We start from the raw sequence: 18937 nt of genomic DNA, 5'->3' as shown, positions 1-18937 counted from the left end.
ATGTTACTGAGCTTTGTCCAACTTCTAAGTACTAGAGAAGAGAGGCTCTTACTGCATACTAACTTAGGGATGTTCAGATGAGTTGTCTGCAACCACCAAGATAACGGCAGTGGTCCAAAATTTGTTAGCCTGTCTTGTGGGACAGTTGGTATTTGCAGTGACAGTTTGTTTTTGCTTACTACCAGACAATCTTAATGGCTTCAGCTGCCACTACTTCTGTACTTTCATATTTTTAACTGTCTGAATAATCCAATTAATTTCACTAGCATGCATAAAACAGAGCTTGTGCTTAACTATTCAGAAATAGTAATGTCAAAAGCCTTTACTGAAACTATCTTCTCCAAAATGTATCACTTTCTTTCAGCATCTTATTTGACCCCTTATTTTCCAACCATCCCTCAGCTTTATTATTCATGTATCTCTTCAAAATGACTGGCGGTAGATACATGCAAATAGATCATTTAATTTTCCTGAAATGTCTTTATCCTCTTTAATTGTTCCCATTGCACCCTGGTACTCCACTGAGCCTTTTGGTTCTCTTACAGCCTGCTTACACCTCTTATAATTAAGTAATTTCTTCTTATTTGTTTTCATGTTATGCCTTTGGCTAATCTCCCCACCAAATCCCTCAGCTAAACCATCTTCATTTTTGTTTTACATTATTGTTCCTTACCACTAGCTTCTGTTGGGCTAACTTCCCATTTTCCAAAGGGTATTTGAAGAGCCTCTTTTGTGGTACCTTTCCATTCAGCCAAGGCAGATAGGCACTCTCCCTCCCTCCTCCTTTTTGTCTTTCTGAGGCTTGTGCAAATCTTTTGTAGCTCATTAGTGGCTCACTTCAGTAAGCTCCATGCTGAATCCTTACAGGACCTTACACATTTCCTTTTGTGTAATAGTAGTTTATTTCACTTTTTTTTCTGTGTGAGAGGGTTAAACTGGTGAGGAAGGGGATTGAAGGAGAGAAGGGAACATTAAGCAAAGGAACAAAAACTAAAGCAAGTGGTTCTGTGTTCATGCATAGAAAATTATTTGGATGCAAATCAGTCACACAGCTGAATGATTTGTCTCAAAGCCCAAAGATTAAGGAGCAGAGGGCTTCAGCCTCAAGTGGCACTCTGTCTGATTTCTATCCAGACTCTGCATTCACAAAACAGTGTGTCTGCAAATAAACCACCTGGAGGACTTGTATGCTGCTTTCATGTCTCCCTGTACTCATCTGAAAAACAGCTTTGTGTTCACAGTGAGTTATTTACTACATGATGTCTTAAAACTGCAAATAAATAGAGAAGGGAGGGTTGTAGGCAGGGAGAGAGACAGATTAATTACAAACTAAGAAAACTGGGTGCCATATCTTCCAGGTAAATAATTTCTACTGAAAGTACAGGGAAGTACAGGTGAGTAATTGCTTGATAAACTGGCAATTTATGTAGACACACAAAGACTGGGATTTCTCAGTATAGAGTCCATGGGTAAGATTTTGTACTCAAATATTTAATTGTTACTTAGAATTTAAGTGGACTACAGAAGATGCTTTGTATGTACCATTCCCAGATAGACCTACTGAAATAATTATGCAGGCTTTAAAAACATTAGAGGTAGCAGGATCATAAATATAAGTTTGAATGTACTCTTAAGAAAATTTCTTCCCGCAAATGGAGAATGAAATCTTATCACAGTGTGGCTCTGTTTTCACACCTTTGGTAATAACAAACATCCAGGTCATTCTAAGGGTCACAACCTAAATCGAAGTTAGGATTATAGTTAAATTGAAGTCAGGATTATTCCATCTTCCCCAGTCTAGCCAGAAAGCCCATCCATGGATGATGATATTATTCTGCACTGATGCCAATAAGAGTGCAAAGAAGCATGTGTATGAGCATGCTTTTGGAGCTACTGCACACCTCTGGGAGCTTCCGTGGGACAGTTCTTATGGAAGGCTGACCACCTTGAAGAGGGATGCTGGGGTAGTGCAGGATATATTAAGTAGATAGGTCCAGGGGTATATTTGATTTTTTCACGTTTGAAAGTGTAGTCATCTGATGATGTTGCTTGAAAGATGTCATTTTTTTCAGCTGGGCAATAGGTAGTATATCAGAGTTTTTCAAAATAAATTTAGACTAAAAATAAATGTCAAGTGCCAGTCCAATCAGTATGCCTTCACCTTACATTGCTAAGGAAATACTTTCTCAGTTTTTCTGTTCAGTACAACTTCCCCACAGGATTTGAAAAGGTCAAGGTTGTCCTGTAACTGTAAATGAGGGAGGGGTGATTTGGTACCCAGCAGCAACAAAATTAAATATCTTGAAGCTCTATTTATTGTCTCAGCAATTATACTTCAGAGAAACTTATAACTTTTACAGAAAGGTAGAGTTCAGAAGCAGCTTTTTCAAGGAACCAGGTCTTTAGAGAAAGAACGTACATTTCCACTCCAAACATGCTGACAGAAAAGAGCAAGAATAAGAAAACACTTCACCTTTTTCCTCTGATAGAAATTTACCATGTGTTGATGCTATTCAGGGGTAGAGGTCTTGATGGCAGAGGAGTTAGTTTCAACTGCACATAGGTTTTTTTGTCTCAGGCAGAATTTGAAGCAATGCTCTTGAAGACTTAGAGGACTTGTTTTAAAGTAAAGAAAACAGCAGAAAAGGACTAAATTAAAATCTCCATGGGAGAACATGGTGTGAACCTTCCCTGTAAGATGCCTCAGGCCTCCTCAAAACTTGAGAATTATGCAGAGGTAAAGCAGATTGCATTAGCAGTATGTTACAATTTCATTTTAGACAAGGTTAAGCTGTAATTTCTGAAGCTTTCTTTATTTCTTGTTCTTTAAAAGAATCTATTGTTGTAAATCATCTGAATGGGAAGGACAGATGAGAAGAACCGCCTGATTCAGCTTACTCAGGTGTAAATATGGACTAAGTCATTAAAGTGTCCAACTGTCTTGTAAAATGCATGAGGGAGAAGTAGAAGGTGGCCCAGGCTTCCCAGTACAGACTTGGACATCAAAGAAAACATTTCAACATTTTCTCCATTACTTGCTATATCCTTCATGGTCTCCAAGGTTTTTAATTATTCTCCAAGAGCTGAGGGGAGCCTTGCAGCCAGCTTATTGTAGCTGATAATTAATAAAGAGTTCCCATTTTAAGTGGGTGCAACCATTTTTCATGTTGCATTTGGTTTGCAGAAATAAGGCAACAGTCAAACTTTATTGTGCAAAGCCTTGGATTATTCCCTCCACTCAAACAGCAAGCTGCAGAACCTAGTTGTAACCATGTCTTTTATACTTTTATTGTACTCATTTATTCCCTTTTCTGAAAAGAAGGGAGACTAACAAGGAAAGATGGTAAAGTATATCCAAACGAGCAAGACTTTAAACTGATAGCTTGAATTTGTTTCATTTCACCACAGACAAATAGTTTGCCAATGTAGTTTAACTAAAATCTATTGTAAGGAATGCCAGAAGAATTGAGGAGATCTCATTCAGTGTTTATTTTTTCCACCAATGAGCTAGATTTATCACACTGAGGAGGGAAATGTGAGTTTTAGAGCAGGAGTTCTTTAATGACATCTCTGAAACAATTCTCTTTTCAGAAGAATTCTGCCAGAATGAATCCCTGTACCTCGCTCATGCCACATCCACAGCAAAGCTGAGTATCTTGAGGTTTGAAGATAACTGCAACCATTGATTTTTTTTTCTACTTTGGCTTTAGGAACTCCTTCATAGATATCCTTCGGGCTATTCTACTTTCCTTAGAAGTGCTCATCGAAGATCAGGAGCTTCAGATAAATGGCTTCATTCTAATTATAGACTGGAGCAACTTCTCTTTCAAGCAAGCCTCCAAGCTTACACCATCTATCCTCAAACTGGCCATTGAAGGGTTACAGGTAAGTGGAGGGTAACACATGTACTTGCAACTTTTATTGCTACAGACAGTCATTTTTGTCTCATCAGGCGCTGGGTAAAGTGAAGGGTATAGAAAATAATCCAGAATGTTTTGATGTCCCATCTACTTGCAGCATAGACTGATTTTCAGACATCTCATTTTGTCTGTCTTTCACTTGTATTTCAGCTGTAAAGCAGTGCAACCAATATGTGTGTTACTTAATGCAGCATTAAAAGAAGGAGGGTTAGAGATTTGAGGTTTAATCCATCAGAGAATTTGGGGGGATTAAAATCCAGCAGTGTCTGCCTTCTAGAGTGTGCAGTCCACATGTAAGCACATATGTGTGCAGAGGGAGGGTGGTAGGAGAAGAGAGCAGCTCCCTGAGCAGATGGGAGAGTGCTGTTGTGTTCACGTGCATGCGTTTCAGTTGGAGGGAAATGAAGAAGAGGGAGGACAGGCTCCCAGTTGTGCCCTCATTCTGGCTGCCTTTATTTGTCACACAGGATCCTGTTACATTATGGTTCAGACTGTTCAGGGGCTGCACGTCCACTTGGTGCTTGCAGATAGGAGCAAGCTTAAAACATGTGCTGTTACAGGGTTAGGTAGTAAGGAACAACGTGAAGATGAGGCAACCTGAGGATGAGAATAAACTGTGGTGCTCAGAAAGGACTTCTTTCCACTAAAGTCTGAGCCCATTCCTGCTGTTAGACCTGAGATTGATTTTTAGGTCTAAAAGTAGTCTGACATAACCTTATTAATTGAGGGCATTTGATAGAATTTAAGGACTATTTAGGTTATAAGGAGCTCTGGAGATCACTTTATCTGACCTCCTGCTCAAAGCAGGGCTGACCTCAGTCTTATACCAGGTTGCCCAAGGACCACATACTTCATGTAGCTACATATTTAAAAAGAGAGATTATAAGTTATTGAGTTTTCATTTTATTTTTAGTACTTACTAGATATCCTGCAGTCATAAATACCTCAACAATAATTTTCCATGGGGTGCGTATGTTTATTTTAACTTTAACTTATGTAATAGAAAGAACAGTTTGTTCAACTAATTTTTTGACTAACAAATAGTCTACAATTAGATAATAATTGTCTCTACTTCATGTTACTATTCAAAAATGAGGTAGAAAAATCTGCTATCAGTTTTAAGCCTGTGTTCCCCTTTGTGAGGAATTTTCATCTATTTTAACACATTAGAAAGTCAAGCTGTGCAATTTGTCCTTTGGACAATACCTTATCTTTTCCTGCTGATACTACCACTTCATTCTCTGGTTCAAAACAACCCCTCCAATCAGAAGGAAGATAAAGCCAAGTGACATCCCCAAGAAAATCAAATTCTAGCAAGTTGTCCTTGTACCTGCCCAAATTTTGCTTTTCCATCTATTTGGTAGGAGTCCAATCCAGCCTCCACCCCGTCTGATCTCTGGCCATGGCACTGCCAGGTTGCCTGCCTACAGTTTACTTGCAGTTGTTGGCAACAATATATTTTGGGAAGTACTGAAGCCTGAGAGTACCAAAGCTGATCTTAAGATTGTGTCATTAGCCTTACATCCTATGCTGGGCAATTTAAGGAGGTTGCCTTTCTCATGTCTGTGTGGGAATTTCATTTCTTATTTAAAGTCAAGTTACTGTTGTCTTCCCTGCGATTGCTAGAAATATAACTCTCTTTAAAAGTACAAATTGGGATAACATGTCCTAGACTTAACTAACCACTGGCTTGATGAGTTGTAGGAGTTGTGAATGCTGCACTCCAATTTACTAGGCTTAGAAGCAAGTCATTCATGCTCATAAAGCACATATTTAGCAAACAGTGATGGTGGGAACCTTTTAGTTTTGGGGGTTTTTGGCTCTCACTACTGCTGTTGAAGTATTTTCATTGAGACTTTGTTCTAATATTATTTTAAACGAACTACTGCTATCCTAGTGTAAAATTTGTGTAAAATGTAGTTGAAGTGGAGATGAGACTTACATACAGAAAAAGTGTCACAATATGAGTTGCATTGGAGGCCATTGAAAGTAAAAAAGTCAGGTCCTACTCTCATGAGCTGATGATGTTTGGAAAAAATTGAGATTGTTTCAGTTCCTGTTTATTTCCCACAGCTAAGTCACTGGGCATGTACTGATCCTCAGATAGGCAGATAACATGGCTATCTTGGTCTTCCTTTATAAAAAGAAATTTTGGGTTGCCTTAAGTCCTGTGTAAGTCTAAGTGGATGGAAAGAAAATAATTCTCTCTTACAATTTCTACTGGAATTGAACCCATATGTTCACATGTGGGTATCTGGGCCAGGAACTTTTAGCCTCTCTCTATGTAATGGTAATTTTAATGCCATCGCTGAACCATTTTCCCATAGTTTCTTAAACTCTTATTCAGTGTCTCAGACCACCTCATTCTGAAATATAGAATTGCTTAAAAATAAATAGTATTTAATAATTTATGCAGTTGGGTTTTTTCTTATTTTCAAGTTGCTTTCAGCCAATTAATATATTGTCACTTTTGTGTGTGTATGTTTGTATTTAATGTATTTTTCCTCAAGTTGCTGATGCAATGCATTATCATTAAGTGCAGACAACAAGCATTACGCAGATACATATGTTAATTCATCTTGTGTTGTAAAACAAACACTAGTCAAATCTAATGAACTTGGCTGCAGAAATTAATATATTGCTATTACACCAGCTGATCAGTTCCAAATACTGTAAACTCTGTAAATACTTAAAAAGATGAAGTAGGATTGACATCATCACGTCTGAATGCACATTTTGCTCAATACTACTCTTTGTTCTGTATGGATTTCTGTATGTATTGCATTACACAGACAGTTCATTATAACTCAACAGGACACCTACTCTGTTTTTCAATTATGTTATTTAATGACCTAAAAACAGCCTTATGTCTCCACTTTAAACTACAGTAGTTCAGATGCTAAACAAGTGTTTGTACAGTGTGGTAATTCTCATTATGTCACAGCAGTGCAGGGATGAATGTGTTCTTAGTGCCTAAACCCTCTCTGATTAACAAGCTTTGATGTTTTATCACAAGACAATTGCTACTGTATACTTTGAGCTCATGCCATGCTCCTTCCTAGACCTTACTGATCTTTTGAGTTTTAACACACTGAACACAAGATTGTCATGTGGATGGAAAGGTGGGGAAAGAGATGTGTGTAAAACCAATCTATTTTGCCAACAACTTGGTGAGTTTTGACTTCTAATCCTTATTCTTTTAATGTGAACAGCTTTTCTCCTTCACAGGATATTTTTCTTTCTGTTTTCTTCATCTGTGAAATTATAGTTCTCTGTGTGTCATGCTGAGTTTATAATTATCCTGTGATAGTAGACGAAATTTAATTATGGCTTAAGTTAACCAGAGACTAATCTTTTGTTATTTTGCGTAGTGGTTTAGAAGCATCAGAGTTCAATAGCAAAGGTAAGAAGTCCATTTGCAATCATGAAGCAGGTATAGCAAGTAGGAAGTGGTCACTTCTTAGTATGCAGGATGTTTGCTACTAACCACTGCATTTGGAGACCTCTAATAATCATGGGAAGTGTTACAGTGTGTAGGCTGTGTGTCCTGTGAAGTCCAGCCTTTTTTTTTTTATTTAATGGTTGTTGGTTTCTGCTCTGAGGATGTAGTTACTTTGCCTCCAGACAGGACTTTTGATTTTAGGGTGCTTCTACTAGTGAGTATAGAGAAAGACTGTTTGCTTCTGATTTGTCCAACACCACAGCTATGCACTGCAGTTTGTGTACATGCATGCACATAACAATTTAGAAATTCCATCAGCTAGTACTCTGAATTGAAATGCAACAACTTCTCTAACAGCAGCCAGAAATATTCCAAAACATTCAAAACGGTAGGTTTGACCTCATCTGCCATTTCTTTGGTGAAAACTAAGCCAGAAGGCCATGGTCTACTAAGACCCAGCTGAGTGGCTTATGGCACAAATCAGTCAGCTGGATTCAAAACTGACCTGAAGATCAGGTTTGCAATCCAGTGTACCTAGTGCTGCCTCACATAAAGGCTAACTTGCCCCAAGGCTATCTCAAGGAACTGAAACAAAAAGTGGGGTGAATGGTTATTTCCTGTATTCTTTCTTTCTCTGATAGTTCTGTCACATGCAGTTCTACTCATATGTGATGACAGTGACTCTTAAAAAAGCCCTATGCCTACTTTGTGACAATGATGAATCACTGCAGGAGTGCTCTTTAGGGTTCAATAAGGCTTTGATTTAGATGTCACAGTCATTACAGCAAATAGCAGTAACAACAGGGAACAACCAAGATCTGCAAACAGGAATTTGTCCCCAGATTTTTACTAGTAGTAGCTTGACAGAAGATTTGACCAACAAAGTACATTAGGAGATCCATTACTTTTTTTTTTTAAATTATCTTCAGTTTATCATAAGCCAGCAATTTCTGGGAGGAGAGGAAAATTAAAGGAAATCAATAATACTTGACTTAAGAACACTTTAATCAGATACTGGTATAGAAAAAAATCTTCTGAAAAAAATCTTCAAATAAGGGAAACTTGAATATGCTTGTCTTAGGAAATTGTTCATGATACATTTGTCCAGAATAGTTCTAATGTTCAGATGAAGTCAGATAATCAAAGTAACAGGTTTGTTTACACATTACTGGAGATTATCTCACTTCAAAATCTGGAATGAAATACCTGATGATGGAAAACTCAGTCTGTTTAGAAATGTACGAAGCTTTTTCATCTTTAATATGAGCAATAGATATAAGAAGTCTTTTTATAAAATTTCCTCCTACTGTAATTATGTGGGATCGAGAAACTTACTGTCAGTTAAATTGTAGCAGCAAATTACTTATCTTTTGACACTATCTTATACAATCAAATATTTTTCATTTTGTGCTTCAGAAGGAGGAGCTATAATATAAAATATGCTCAAAATTCAAAATAGAATGTAGAGCTTGAAGGAAAAAATGCAATTCAATATTATGTCAAAGGTGTAATTTTTTTGTATGCTTGTTTTTCCAAATCTTAGTAAAAAATATGAGCTTTTAGACCTGATAAAATTTTCAAGTGAAAAACTTTTTTTTTCTGGAACAATGTTTTTGGAACAGAATTATTATGGTGAAATATGTTTCCAAATTTATCTAGAAAAAAAAAAATCTGGAAATTTGTTTGTTTCAAAAATTTTCATCTGGAAATCAAAATACTTAATATTTGATTTCATTATGAGTGGTAAGAAGCACATGATTTCTGTCTTCATGGTTAGAATCTCTTACTTTTTGAAATTTGAAATCAAGCTGAAGTAATGAAACAATATTTCAGGTCAGCTTGACCTGGGTTAGTGGGCATAATCTAATATTTCTTATGGTCAAACTGGGCATGTGAACAGAGCCCAGGCAGCCCTCATGCATCTGGAGACTTTACCAAACTCTCTGCTCTGCAAACTTGATGTTTCCTTCACCAGCTCAGACCCTGGAGCAAGGAACTGACTCTTCTTTTCTTGTTTAAACACATTTGTACTCTGAAACCAGAGGTAAACATGATCTCTTTGACTGATTAAGTACTTCCAGTTGAACTCTTTATGAGTCAGGTGAAGGATGTAGGCTATAAGATGTCTTGCATAGTAAGTACAAGATGCAATTAGTTTTTCTGTAAAGTTTCTGAACATAATACTGCTGTTACTTGAAAATTTAAAGTCAGTGAGAATCCACATTGTCACAAACTTGAAGAACACTCTAAAAAGTCTTATTCTTGCTCAGCCTTTCTGCAGAAATCTGTAGCATGGGGATGAGTCTGCCTATGCTATAAGTATCCTATGATGCTATTATGTCTCAACTGGTATATATAACTGGTCCTATTAACAGAAAGACAGAGCTCTCTGTCATTGCCTACCAAAGTCAGAACAGATAAAATCCTCAGTGACATAAGACAGGCAAGTAAACCATTTATAGGCACATGTATACACTGGTTTGGACAAGGACAAGCCAAAAAAACCTTAGTACCAAATACAAAAAGCCCCTCAATGTAGATTCTGAAGCTGTTTATCTCTGGGCAACTAACTGCAGATTCAAAAGATTAGATTGTTTGGCTGATCCTCAGTTTATCTACCTTTTTTAAATATAAAATGAGTCAATCCCTCTTCTAGTGTCCTATAATTTCAAAGGCACCTCACTGACAGCTCAGAGAGTACTCACTCTACATATCACAACAGCTGTCCTCATTAATTTCATAGAATTTCAGGAGTGATGCATCTGTGATATTTGTTTAACTTCTCTGCCAACTCCGAAAGCTTTTTTCTTTTTAGCATGGAAACTGAGTGAAGGTATCCTGAAGAGAGTGTTTACTACAGATAACTTCTTGCTGTGAGAAATATATAGAGTGATTGTGCAAAAGTATAAAAGGGCTTGCATATACAAAACTAAATCAGAAAGATACAGAAGTAGTGACATTTCAGTGAGCTATGTGCCAGCAGAGTAGGTACTATTTTGTTTGAGATGGCAATGGAGGTACATGTGGATAGTGAGATGGAGTCAGAACAAGAGGAGGAGTTGTCACTCTGATATGACTCTACACTGAGACATGTGGCATGGATTATCCCCTGAGCACAAGGGAGTTCTCTCTAGGAGAGGACTCATATTCTTCACTAACCACTGCAGGACTGAAATTCATGTTCCCTGGGAAAACAACTGTGACAATATAAGATCAGTTGCCCCCTTACACCTCCTGCTCACAGTCCTCTCTTTAGCACATGCCTTCAAGGATGTTATGCACCGGTGGAACTCGCTGTGTGTCCCTGACTGATGGTATGGAAGAGCCAGCAGCTCAGGTCAGTGCAGGAGAGGGCTCTTGGCAGGATTCTATGTTCACTCTGCTTCTCTAGGCAAGGTAATAATTTCTGGTGCAAGTTTTTAACAAAGTGCTGCAGCCACCGACATTCTAAAATTCTGCAGAAAGGCAATAATTTTGAGAAACATTTACCTGCTTGTTGTTTGACTCAACTATGTGCAGAAAAACAGGGCTTTTCTACAACACATAACAATTCTCTTTAAAGCCTCATCTATTATTATTATCTCCTCCTCCAAAAAGGAACTTATGAATTCCTCAGACTTTGTATGGTCATACCTATTTGTATGGTCAACATGGTTAACAAATTTTTCAGTAAGTTTGAGGTGAAGTCCCAACTGATGCAAATGGGACTTATGCCATTGCATAATCCCCAAATTCCAGACCTGTTACACCATGTCAGGAAGGGATTTTCCACTTCATAAGACTTTTCTAGGCTTGCAGAAAGTGTCCTTCAATATCTGAGTGCTTTCTGGAAATTTTGTACATCAATTAGAACATTTGCCTAGTGATCTTGAAGAACTCTGTTTTGTTGTCAAATGTTTTTATACCTCTTCTTAACTGTGTAAAACTTAACACTTGAAAAAAGCATTCCTGAATAGCAGGGGTTCTTGGATGCAAAAATGTCAACCTCAAATATCACAGTCTTCCAAAGAAAGATGAAAACATCAAGTGAAATGTTCAGCCTACTTCCTTCTCCCCTCATCTCTACCACTTGCCCCCCACTATGATTAGATTTCAACAATAGGAATTTTCTGAGGAGAAAAGAATTTCATTGGAAATTCATCCAGTAGCTATACTGCTCTGTAATCCAAAACTTCCTATAACTATTTCAGGATGTGTTTTCCATCCCTTTCTGGTAGGCATGTATTAGACCTCTCAAATGTGCATTCTGTTTTTCACTCTGAGTACACTCCCACTATTTCAAATTATTTGCAGTAGAAGAAGCTTAAAGCCTGGCTAAAGTGTAATAAAGATAATTCCCATTTCAGAGGAGGCTTTCTAACCAACTCCGATCTACATGCAATAAAAATGGAGCTAAGAAAAAACATAGCTAACACAAGTGCAATTACAATGCAAATATTCTTCAACTAGCATATACATTTAAAAGGTTATTAAATTGACAGGTTTTCAGAAGAAAGGCAGAAGTATGAATATATATGATGAGTAAAATACTTGATCACTCTGTAAGAATTACAGAGGGTAACAGCAGAACTTTCAATGAACTGAAAATGGAATTCAAGCTTACCTAGTTTTATAAGGTAATATAAATCTTACTCTTCTATTTTCCAAGATTATTTGGAAGTAACTTTGAATTAGTAGGTGTGCTCAGTAGCATATGAGCCCACTGTCTGGAAAAGATGGTTTCTTGTGGGTTGGTGGGAGTACCTGTGTAAATGGACATCTGCGTAGTTACAAAGGGTCCTTATCTAACTTTTGTGTGAAGTTTCATGAAGAGTCCCACTAACAATCTTAACTTGGTTTCGTGTCACTTAAAATTATAGAGAAGCTGAATTTAAAACTATCTCAGGAAATAATATCGCCTCCATATAGCACAGATAACATTAACCTCCTTGATATGGTCCTTTCCTTTATCATATAATTTATCAAACTCATTACTAAGTGTGAGGAAAGCTACAAGAGGACAGTCCTGAAGAGATAAGGATTCCTGAATCTGTAGTGTAACTGAAATTAATTAATTGATACAGATAAAACTTCTGACTTAATTAATCAACTGGGCTTTCCACTAACATTGGAGACAATACCTACCACTTTACTCTCTTAAAAAACCCAAACATTTGCACTCAAAACCAACCAGTCAAACCTCAGTTTCTGTTGCTGGCCACTGTCTTTCCTTAAGCTGAGTCACCAATCACTGCAACATGGAGGCTGTAGTCATTTGGCACCATGTGTGAAAGAGCCTCTTGGAGAACTTTTCACTCAGAAATAAATAGTTTGGCAAGAAGAGCTGTGTCTTATTGAAAACGAGAAAAACTCCATTTCCCTGCAAGAGTCTAGCTTATGTGTAACACCCCACATATTCCTACCTGATATGGATATGTGGGTTCAAAGGGTTTTCTGGTCACCTAATAACAATTGCTGCTCAAATAAGAAGGACTGCAAATATTAGAGCAGTTCAACCACAGCCATCAAGTCAGCTAGCCATTATCTACCTTTCCCACTTCCCAACCTCCCAGCTCTTTCTGTACCTTTGATACTGCTTTCTCCTCTAAACATTAAAAAGATAAATAAAGTTGTGAGGTAAACCAGGTGTGCAAGGTGTACATTCTGTGGTGCTGAGCTCATACGGCTAACAATGTTAGGTATTCAAACACACAAAATATAATTAACTATTCAAGAAATTTCCCTCCTCCAATTTGTTATACATGCCTGAGTGAATGTTAATGGGGTCACATAGCTCTTTGAACTGCTGCTGACAGAACAATAAAGAGTTCCTGTGGTTTTCAAGAAATAGCACAGTATAATTTTGCTTGCTTTGCAAGGGCATTTCTTAATGATATCATTATACCCCCTAAACTCCTAGTCCACTCTCAGAAGCTAGCAACACTTCAAATGACAAGTTACCTTCTCCCCAGGAGAATTGAATCTCAATTATAATTTATAATGTGTTACTTACTCAGTGAATATTCCTTTCCTGTGCCTCTGAGAGGTACCAGCTATGGTATTTTAATGAAGCACCCCTGTTTTATAGCCTCTCTCCTCTGAAACTGAAACAATAGCATTTAAAGAGCTAGACTCCTTATCCAGTGTGCTAAGTGAGGAAGGCAAATAAATTCCATCTGAACTGTCTTAAAGGACAATGAAAATAACTTAGATTTTCTTTGTTCCAGAGATAAGTTATACCTGAACAGTATTGCCTGAGAACATACAAATAACCTTCCTAGTAAATTCCTGCCATCTGTGATAAAATTGATTCAAATGTTTGAAGTATTTTACTTTGACTCCCTGCACCACTTTGAGCTTGTTTGTTTTGCAAAGATATTCTAGGCAAATTAGCTCAGGAATGTTTGTTAAACTAACAAAATACGTGAATGTTGCTATTAGCTTGGGTAAATTTATTTGGTATCTACCTCTAAGGATTGCCCAGCTTTGTGTGTGTGTATAGGAAAAAAAAAACCAGAAAAAACCCCCCAACCCTTTGCAGTAGTTCACTCCTTTTCTTTGAAGCTAATGCAAAGTACACCTGTGAGACACCAGGTTTAGGACGAAAGAAATAAATTCTGGAAATAAGCTTGCATACTTATAGAAGATTTTGCAAATTAGTCCTCTTTGATTTTTTTTTTTAATTGGAAATTTTATATATTACAAATTCTGTAACAATATCAGAACACAGTTTTCAGAAATTCACTTTTAACAGCAGAGTGATTCACTGGACATGCACACTGTTGAAAATAAAAACCTGAATGAAAGGCACTTCCATGCAGTTAGTTGTCAGGCTGCATTTTTCCCTCAGCAGCAGTATCTCAAATCTGGGTCTACTCAAATTGCCCCAGGCCGGTCAGTACATATCCATGCCACTGGCATAAACAGGGACAAACAATTAAGGATTTCAGCATAGTGAATGCTCAATTATGTCACCAGCATTACAAACGTGATTGTGGTAACTGAAGGCAAAAATCATTGTCTCCTTTGTTTTGTATATTTGGGAGGAGATGTCCAAGCCCAGAGAGCAACTTCATGCCACCTCTCCCCAGAGGCTGTGTTTTCAAGGCAGACTTCTTTGAATCTGGGCTGGTTGGCATACTAAAAGAAATGTGAAATAACTGATGGCAGGAATATTCTATTAATGATGAAACATCTGTTGATTTCTGCATATATTGCATCCTGTTGAGAAACCTATCACCTCAGTAGGGACAGCCCTGGAAGATGTGACATAGGTGAAGACTTTGAATCCTTCTGATTTCTTTATTGTTCAGCTGTTGTTGCATGTGAAACAGATCTTACATCCTTTAAACAATTCAAAATGCTGTTTGTACATAAATGCAGCAAACCACCAACTTCAAAATTATTTGTCTTTTTCTTTTTATCAACCTTTTTGCGCTTTCAGTCATGAGCCAACTTTTCCACTGCATTTCTTCAATCAGTAACCAGCAGCAGAACTTTACAAGCTAGAATGTTGTTACACTGCCACGATGGGAGATCTTGTGAAGCAGAAAAGCTAATGCTGTATCTCAGGTTTTTCTGGTTGTTTTTTGCTTGTTTGGTTGTTTTTAGTTCAGCATCAGAACGATGTAAATGAGCTCAGCAGCAACATATCAAACGTTGATAAGCTTCCTGTTGGGAGGTAGTAGAAGAAATTTTGGAGAAGTTTGTTTTGCTAAATATATCAGAAAACTTACCATTTCACTTTTTCTTTTGTTGCCACATCTCCCATGTTCGTGGTGTTCTGCCCTTTCTCATATAATTTCTTCCTGAACTTCAAGGTACTGTGTCTTCAGAGATTTTCTCTCTACAGTAAGCAAAGTTTAGATAATATTTAATACTTTTACCATGTAAGCTTTGCAAAAGCTCTGACATGTGGATGGGTAGAAAGGATGGACATTTTTCAATACTAGACACTATTCCAGGACTTGTGTATTATAAGCATATGCTAAGATGTTGTAAGAATACAATAAAAGTTAAAAAAACACCCATTCATTTTCACCCTGCAGCAAAAGACAAAATAAAAATGCAGACAAATTAAATAAAAGTGGAGTTGGCCTTTAAGATACAACTTTCTGTATATTTTTATATCCTGAGGTTGCATCTAGTGGAGCAATAAACAAATTTGGACTTGTGAAGCCATAGCAATTCCAAGTGGGATGAGATTCCCCCAAGAAGTCCAGCTGTTGATGTCAGGTTTAAAATCTAGATCCAGCAGAAGCAAAGCTTTAGACACAAATTCATGACAAATCCCCTCTCTGCAGGCTTGATGTTCTCAGTGAGGCTGTAATAACTGAAGTCGGGGAACTATTACTATGAAAAAATAGAGGAGCACAGGGCTTATGCTTTACCACTATCTCTAGTGGCACCTGGTACTTGTTACTAGCACAAGGGTGAGGAGGTAGCAAACAAACCAGGTTTGGAACAAATGAAAGGAGGCAGCTTTTCCTGCAGTGTGCTGCAGACCTGAAAGTCCTTACCTCGAAGGATATGTGAAAGCCACATGACTTCAAGAGACACTTGCAAGAGAAATACAGCAGCGGTGATGAAGGAGACAGGAATCATGTCAGACTCTAAAAGCTGAGAATAACTGAAGACTATGACCGTGTTGAGTGGAGACACACTTACCTGTTCCTCCCCTTCCCTCAGCAGCTGCATAGGTCAGCTGTTCTAGAGAGAGGATACAGGGCCCGCTGGGTCTTTGGTCTGGATTGTATGGCCACCTTCTGCTCCAGAAACAGCAAGATTTGCATCTGTCCTCAGCGATTCCCACAAGTACTGCCCAGTCACAGTAACAGTTACAAAACATTTGTTTCCAAGAGTCCAAAGGCACTAAGCAGAAGCGGCACTAAATTTTCACCTCACACATAACAAATAAGACAACAGACTGTGGTGACGGCTCAGGAGCAGTCCTTGGCACTGCAGGACTTGGTTCTCTGCTTGTCAGTGCAAGTCAGTGGCATCAGGCCGTGCATTACTGGTTTATAATGAAATACATGAAAACAAATTAGCATTGCCTCTTATGAATATTGATCAAGCCCATTGTATAGAAAATACAGTGACTGTTAAATACAGTCAGTCAGTGACTCTGTTAATGATGTTACTGGCACGGCAATGTACGTCTTTTTCTTTCAAAGACCAGTTAATTTCCAATTTCTAGCATGTGGGAGGGATCTACAAATATCATCTTCCAGGTGTAGGGGTTGGACTTGATGATCTTGGAGGTCTTTTCCAACCCAACCTATTCTATGATTCTATGATTCTAAATAAAGAAGATTTGATTCCATTCAATATGGTTAAATGAGCAAACAAACAACTACTATGTCCCTGATCTCCCCCAAGAGAGGGAAAGAACACATCCTGGAATGAAATAAAAGTGTCTGAGACAATGCTGTGTAAGCTAACAGGAAATCATTAGATATATATTGCCCACCCCTCTAAGCTACATGTTTTGTTTTGAAATAAATCTGTACTGGAAGGCATCAGTAATTATTTCCATTTATTTTCTGCTTCAGTGATATGTAAAGCTGCAGTTTTGATATGGCTTGCCAAGTGCCTCTGTTGATTTACAGAAAAGGTTCGCAGGAGGCAGAAATATTTGCCTGAAGGATAAAAATAAATATATTCAAGCAAACAGGATGCTAGTAAAAATGTAGTAAATTCTGAAATTTAGCAGAAAACTGACGACATTTCTCCCTGTGCTTATCTAAGCATGACCACAGCAGAGTTTGGTGGATCAAAACCAAGGAGCAGCCAGCCATTCCTGCTGATCTATCACCTGTTCCTAAATTTCACTGTCACTATCCTGGTGATAGTGACACCAGAGGACAGAGTGAAGGCCTGGTGGGTGGCTGGTCCAATCAAAGTGGGTGTGGGCAGGAGCTGCTGAGCTGAAGGTCTATTTCTCCTCTTGTAATGCTGGAGTGAGCACTGCTGACAGGAAGGGCAAGGAGGGAAGAACCACAGAACCTTTTCCTCCACTGTGTCAAGCAAACCCCCACCACCACCACCACACACCCCATGTGCTAGGGTCAGATGAAGTGGTGACTGTGACCGTGAGATGAAAATTGGACTGCAACACTGTTACTCCAGCACTCAAAGAACAGGAACACAGAATGACCCCTGAACTCCCTAGCTGTGCTCTGGCAGGAAACGACCCAGCTGCTTTCAGCTTTGCAGGAGTTCTACACAAACCACAGGACTCAAAGGGGAGAGAGTTTCATCCAAAACCCTGCTACTGCCACTGTGTTCTACCTGTTTTTTTTGAGGAGCGCGTGGAAAGCCCACAGTGGGTCTTCTCCTCCAGATGAGCAAGAAATTGTCAGTCAGAGCAACAGCTTCATAGTATTCTTACACTCTCCCTCTGAGAACATCCAAAAAGCCCACTCTCCTCCTCTCTTTTATCACCTTGATACCATGATTTTTTTTAATAGATATGTAAATGCAAAAAAAAAAAAAAAATTAAGACTCTTCCTGTGCATTTGCAATCAAGGTTTTGAGTCTCTGAGGTGCTTTCAGTTAATATCAAGACTTTGTCTGCTGCCATGAAGGCTGGAACGTTTTTCTTTCCACTTTAATGAAAGCCAAGTTTTAATGCAATATCACAGGAACTTAAAGCTCAGTCTTTAAGGAAGTCTTTGAAAATCACAAGGTTGATTGTCAGTGCTGCTTCTGTGTCTCTACCAAATAGGTTTACATATGCCCTCACTTCCTTGCAAAGTCCGCTTGGGATGTGGCTGTTTCTGCTGACCTTACAGAAGAGACAGATGCACTGGATATGGTTGTGATGGCAATGGGATGGTGGTTAGGATGGACGGAGAGGCACAACCTCTCTCAGCAAAATAACACATAGCATTCGTTGCCCTAAGCAAGATTTTGTGAGCAGCTCCAACACTTCCCACCAAGTCCACATCTAAGTGTTTTCTCATGGAAATTATGTTTGTTTTCAGCTAAAATGGTTCATTTCAAAAGACCACCTCCCTTCTCCTTTGGATACAATCAAAAGAGCTCTTTGTGGTGTACAAGATGTACAGAGACTGTCATTGCTTGCTTTTGCACAGTGACAATGGTTTTTTCCCTCGGAGAGAAGGGTTAATATTTAAGAAATCATATTCTTCCTCTTCATATCAGAGAAACAAGGCTTACCCTGAGGATGAAGTGCTTTGTTGCCGTTTGTTTACACTAACACTGAAGAATCAGACCAGAACAGCAAGCCTTATTTTACTGCCACTTGCACACCTCCTGAACTCCCATGAAATGGGGATGAGTGAAAAAGGAAGAGCTTTACATTATTGCTGATTTAGTAGGAAAAACAACCTTCATCTTGTCCATTGCAAAATGGGCACAGTTTGATGTGGAGACCATAAATTCAGAAAATTGTTCCAGTTGAAAGACCAGTTCTGACCAGAAAACAGTGATGTGTGCTATCAACAACTGCAGCATCTTGTCTAGGACGTCAGTAGATCCTCCACCATCTGAGCTATGCTGATGAAAGCTTTCAGGCTTTCTTGAAGTTCTGTGCTATCCCTAGCTAGATTTACTGTGCAGTTTGCAGCCA

General features: G+C 38.4%; 1 protein-coding gene across 4 annotated transcripts in view; it reads left to right on the top strand.

The window, feature by feature from the left end:
- Positions 1–18937, top strand: part of CLVS1 (clavesin 1) — a 100057-nt gene that overhangs the window by 30111 nt on the left and 51009 nt on the right. For all 4 annotated transcript variants that reach the window (XM_027741686.2, XM_027741684.2, XM_027741685.2 and 1 more), the window contains one exon: positions 3711–3885. In XM_027741686.2, coding sequence (XP_027597487.1) covers positions 3711–3885 — 175 coding nt within the window. The remainder of the gene's footprint in view (positions 1–3710; positions 3886–18937) is intronic.

The sequence above is a fragment of the Pipra filicauda genome, unplaced genomic scaffold (genome assembly GCF_003945595.2).
Source record: "Pipra filicauda isolate LSUMZ 115617 unplaced genomic scaffold, ASM394559v2 scaffold81_size6448238_pilon, whole genome shotgun sequence".
NCBI classification, from domain to species: Eukaryota; Metazoa; Chordata; class Aves; order Passeriformes; family Pipridae; genus Pipra; species Pipra filicauda.
The sequence above is the reverse complement of the archived record's forward strand: the minus strand, read 5'-3'. Positions and strand labels throughout refer to the sequence as shown.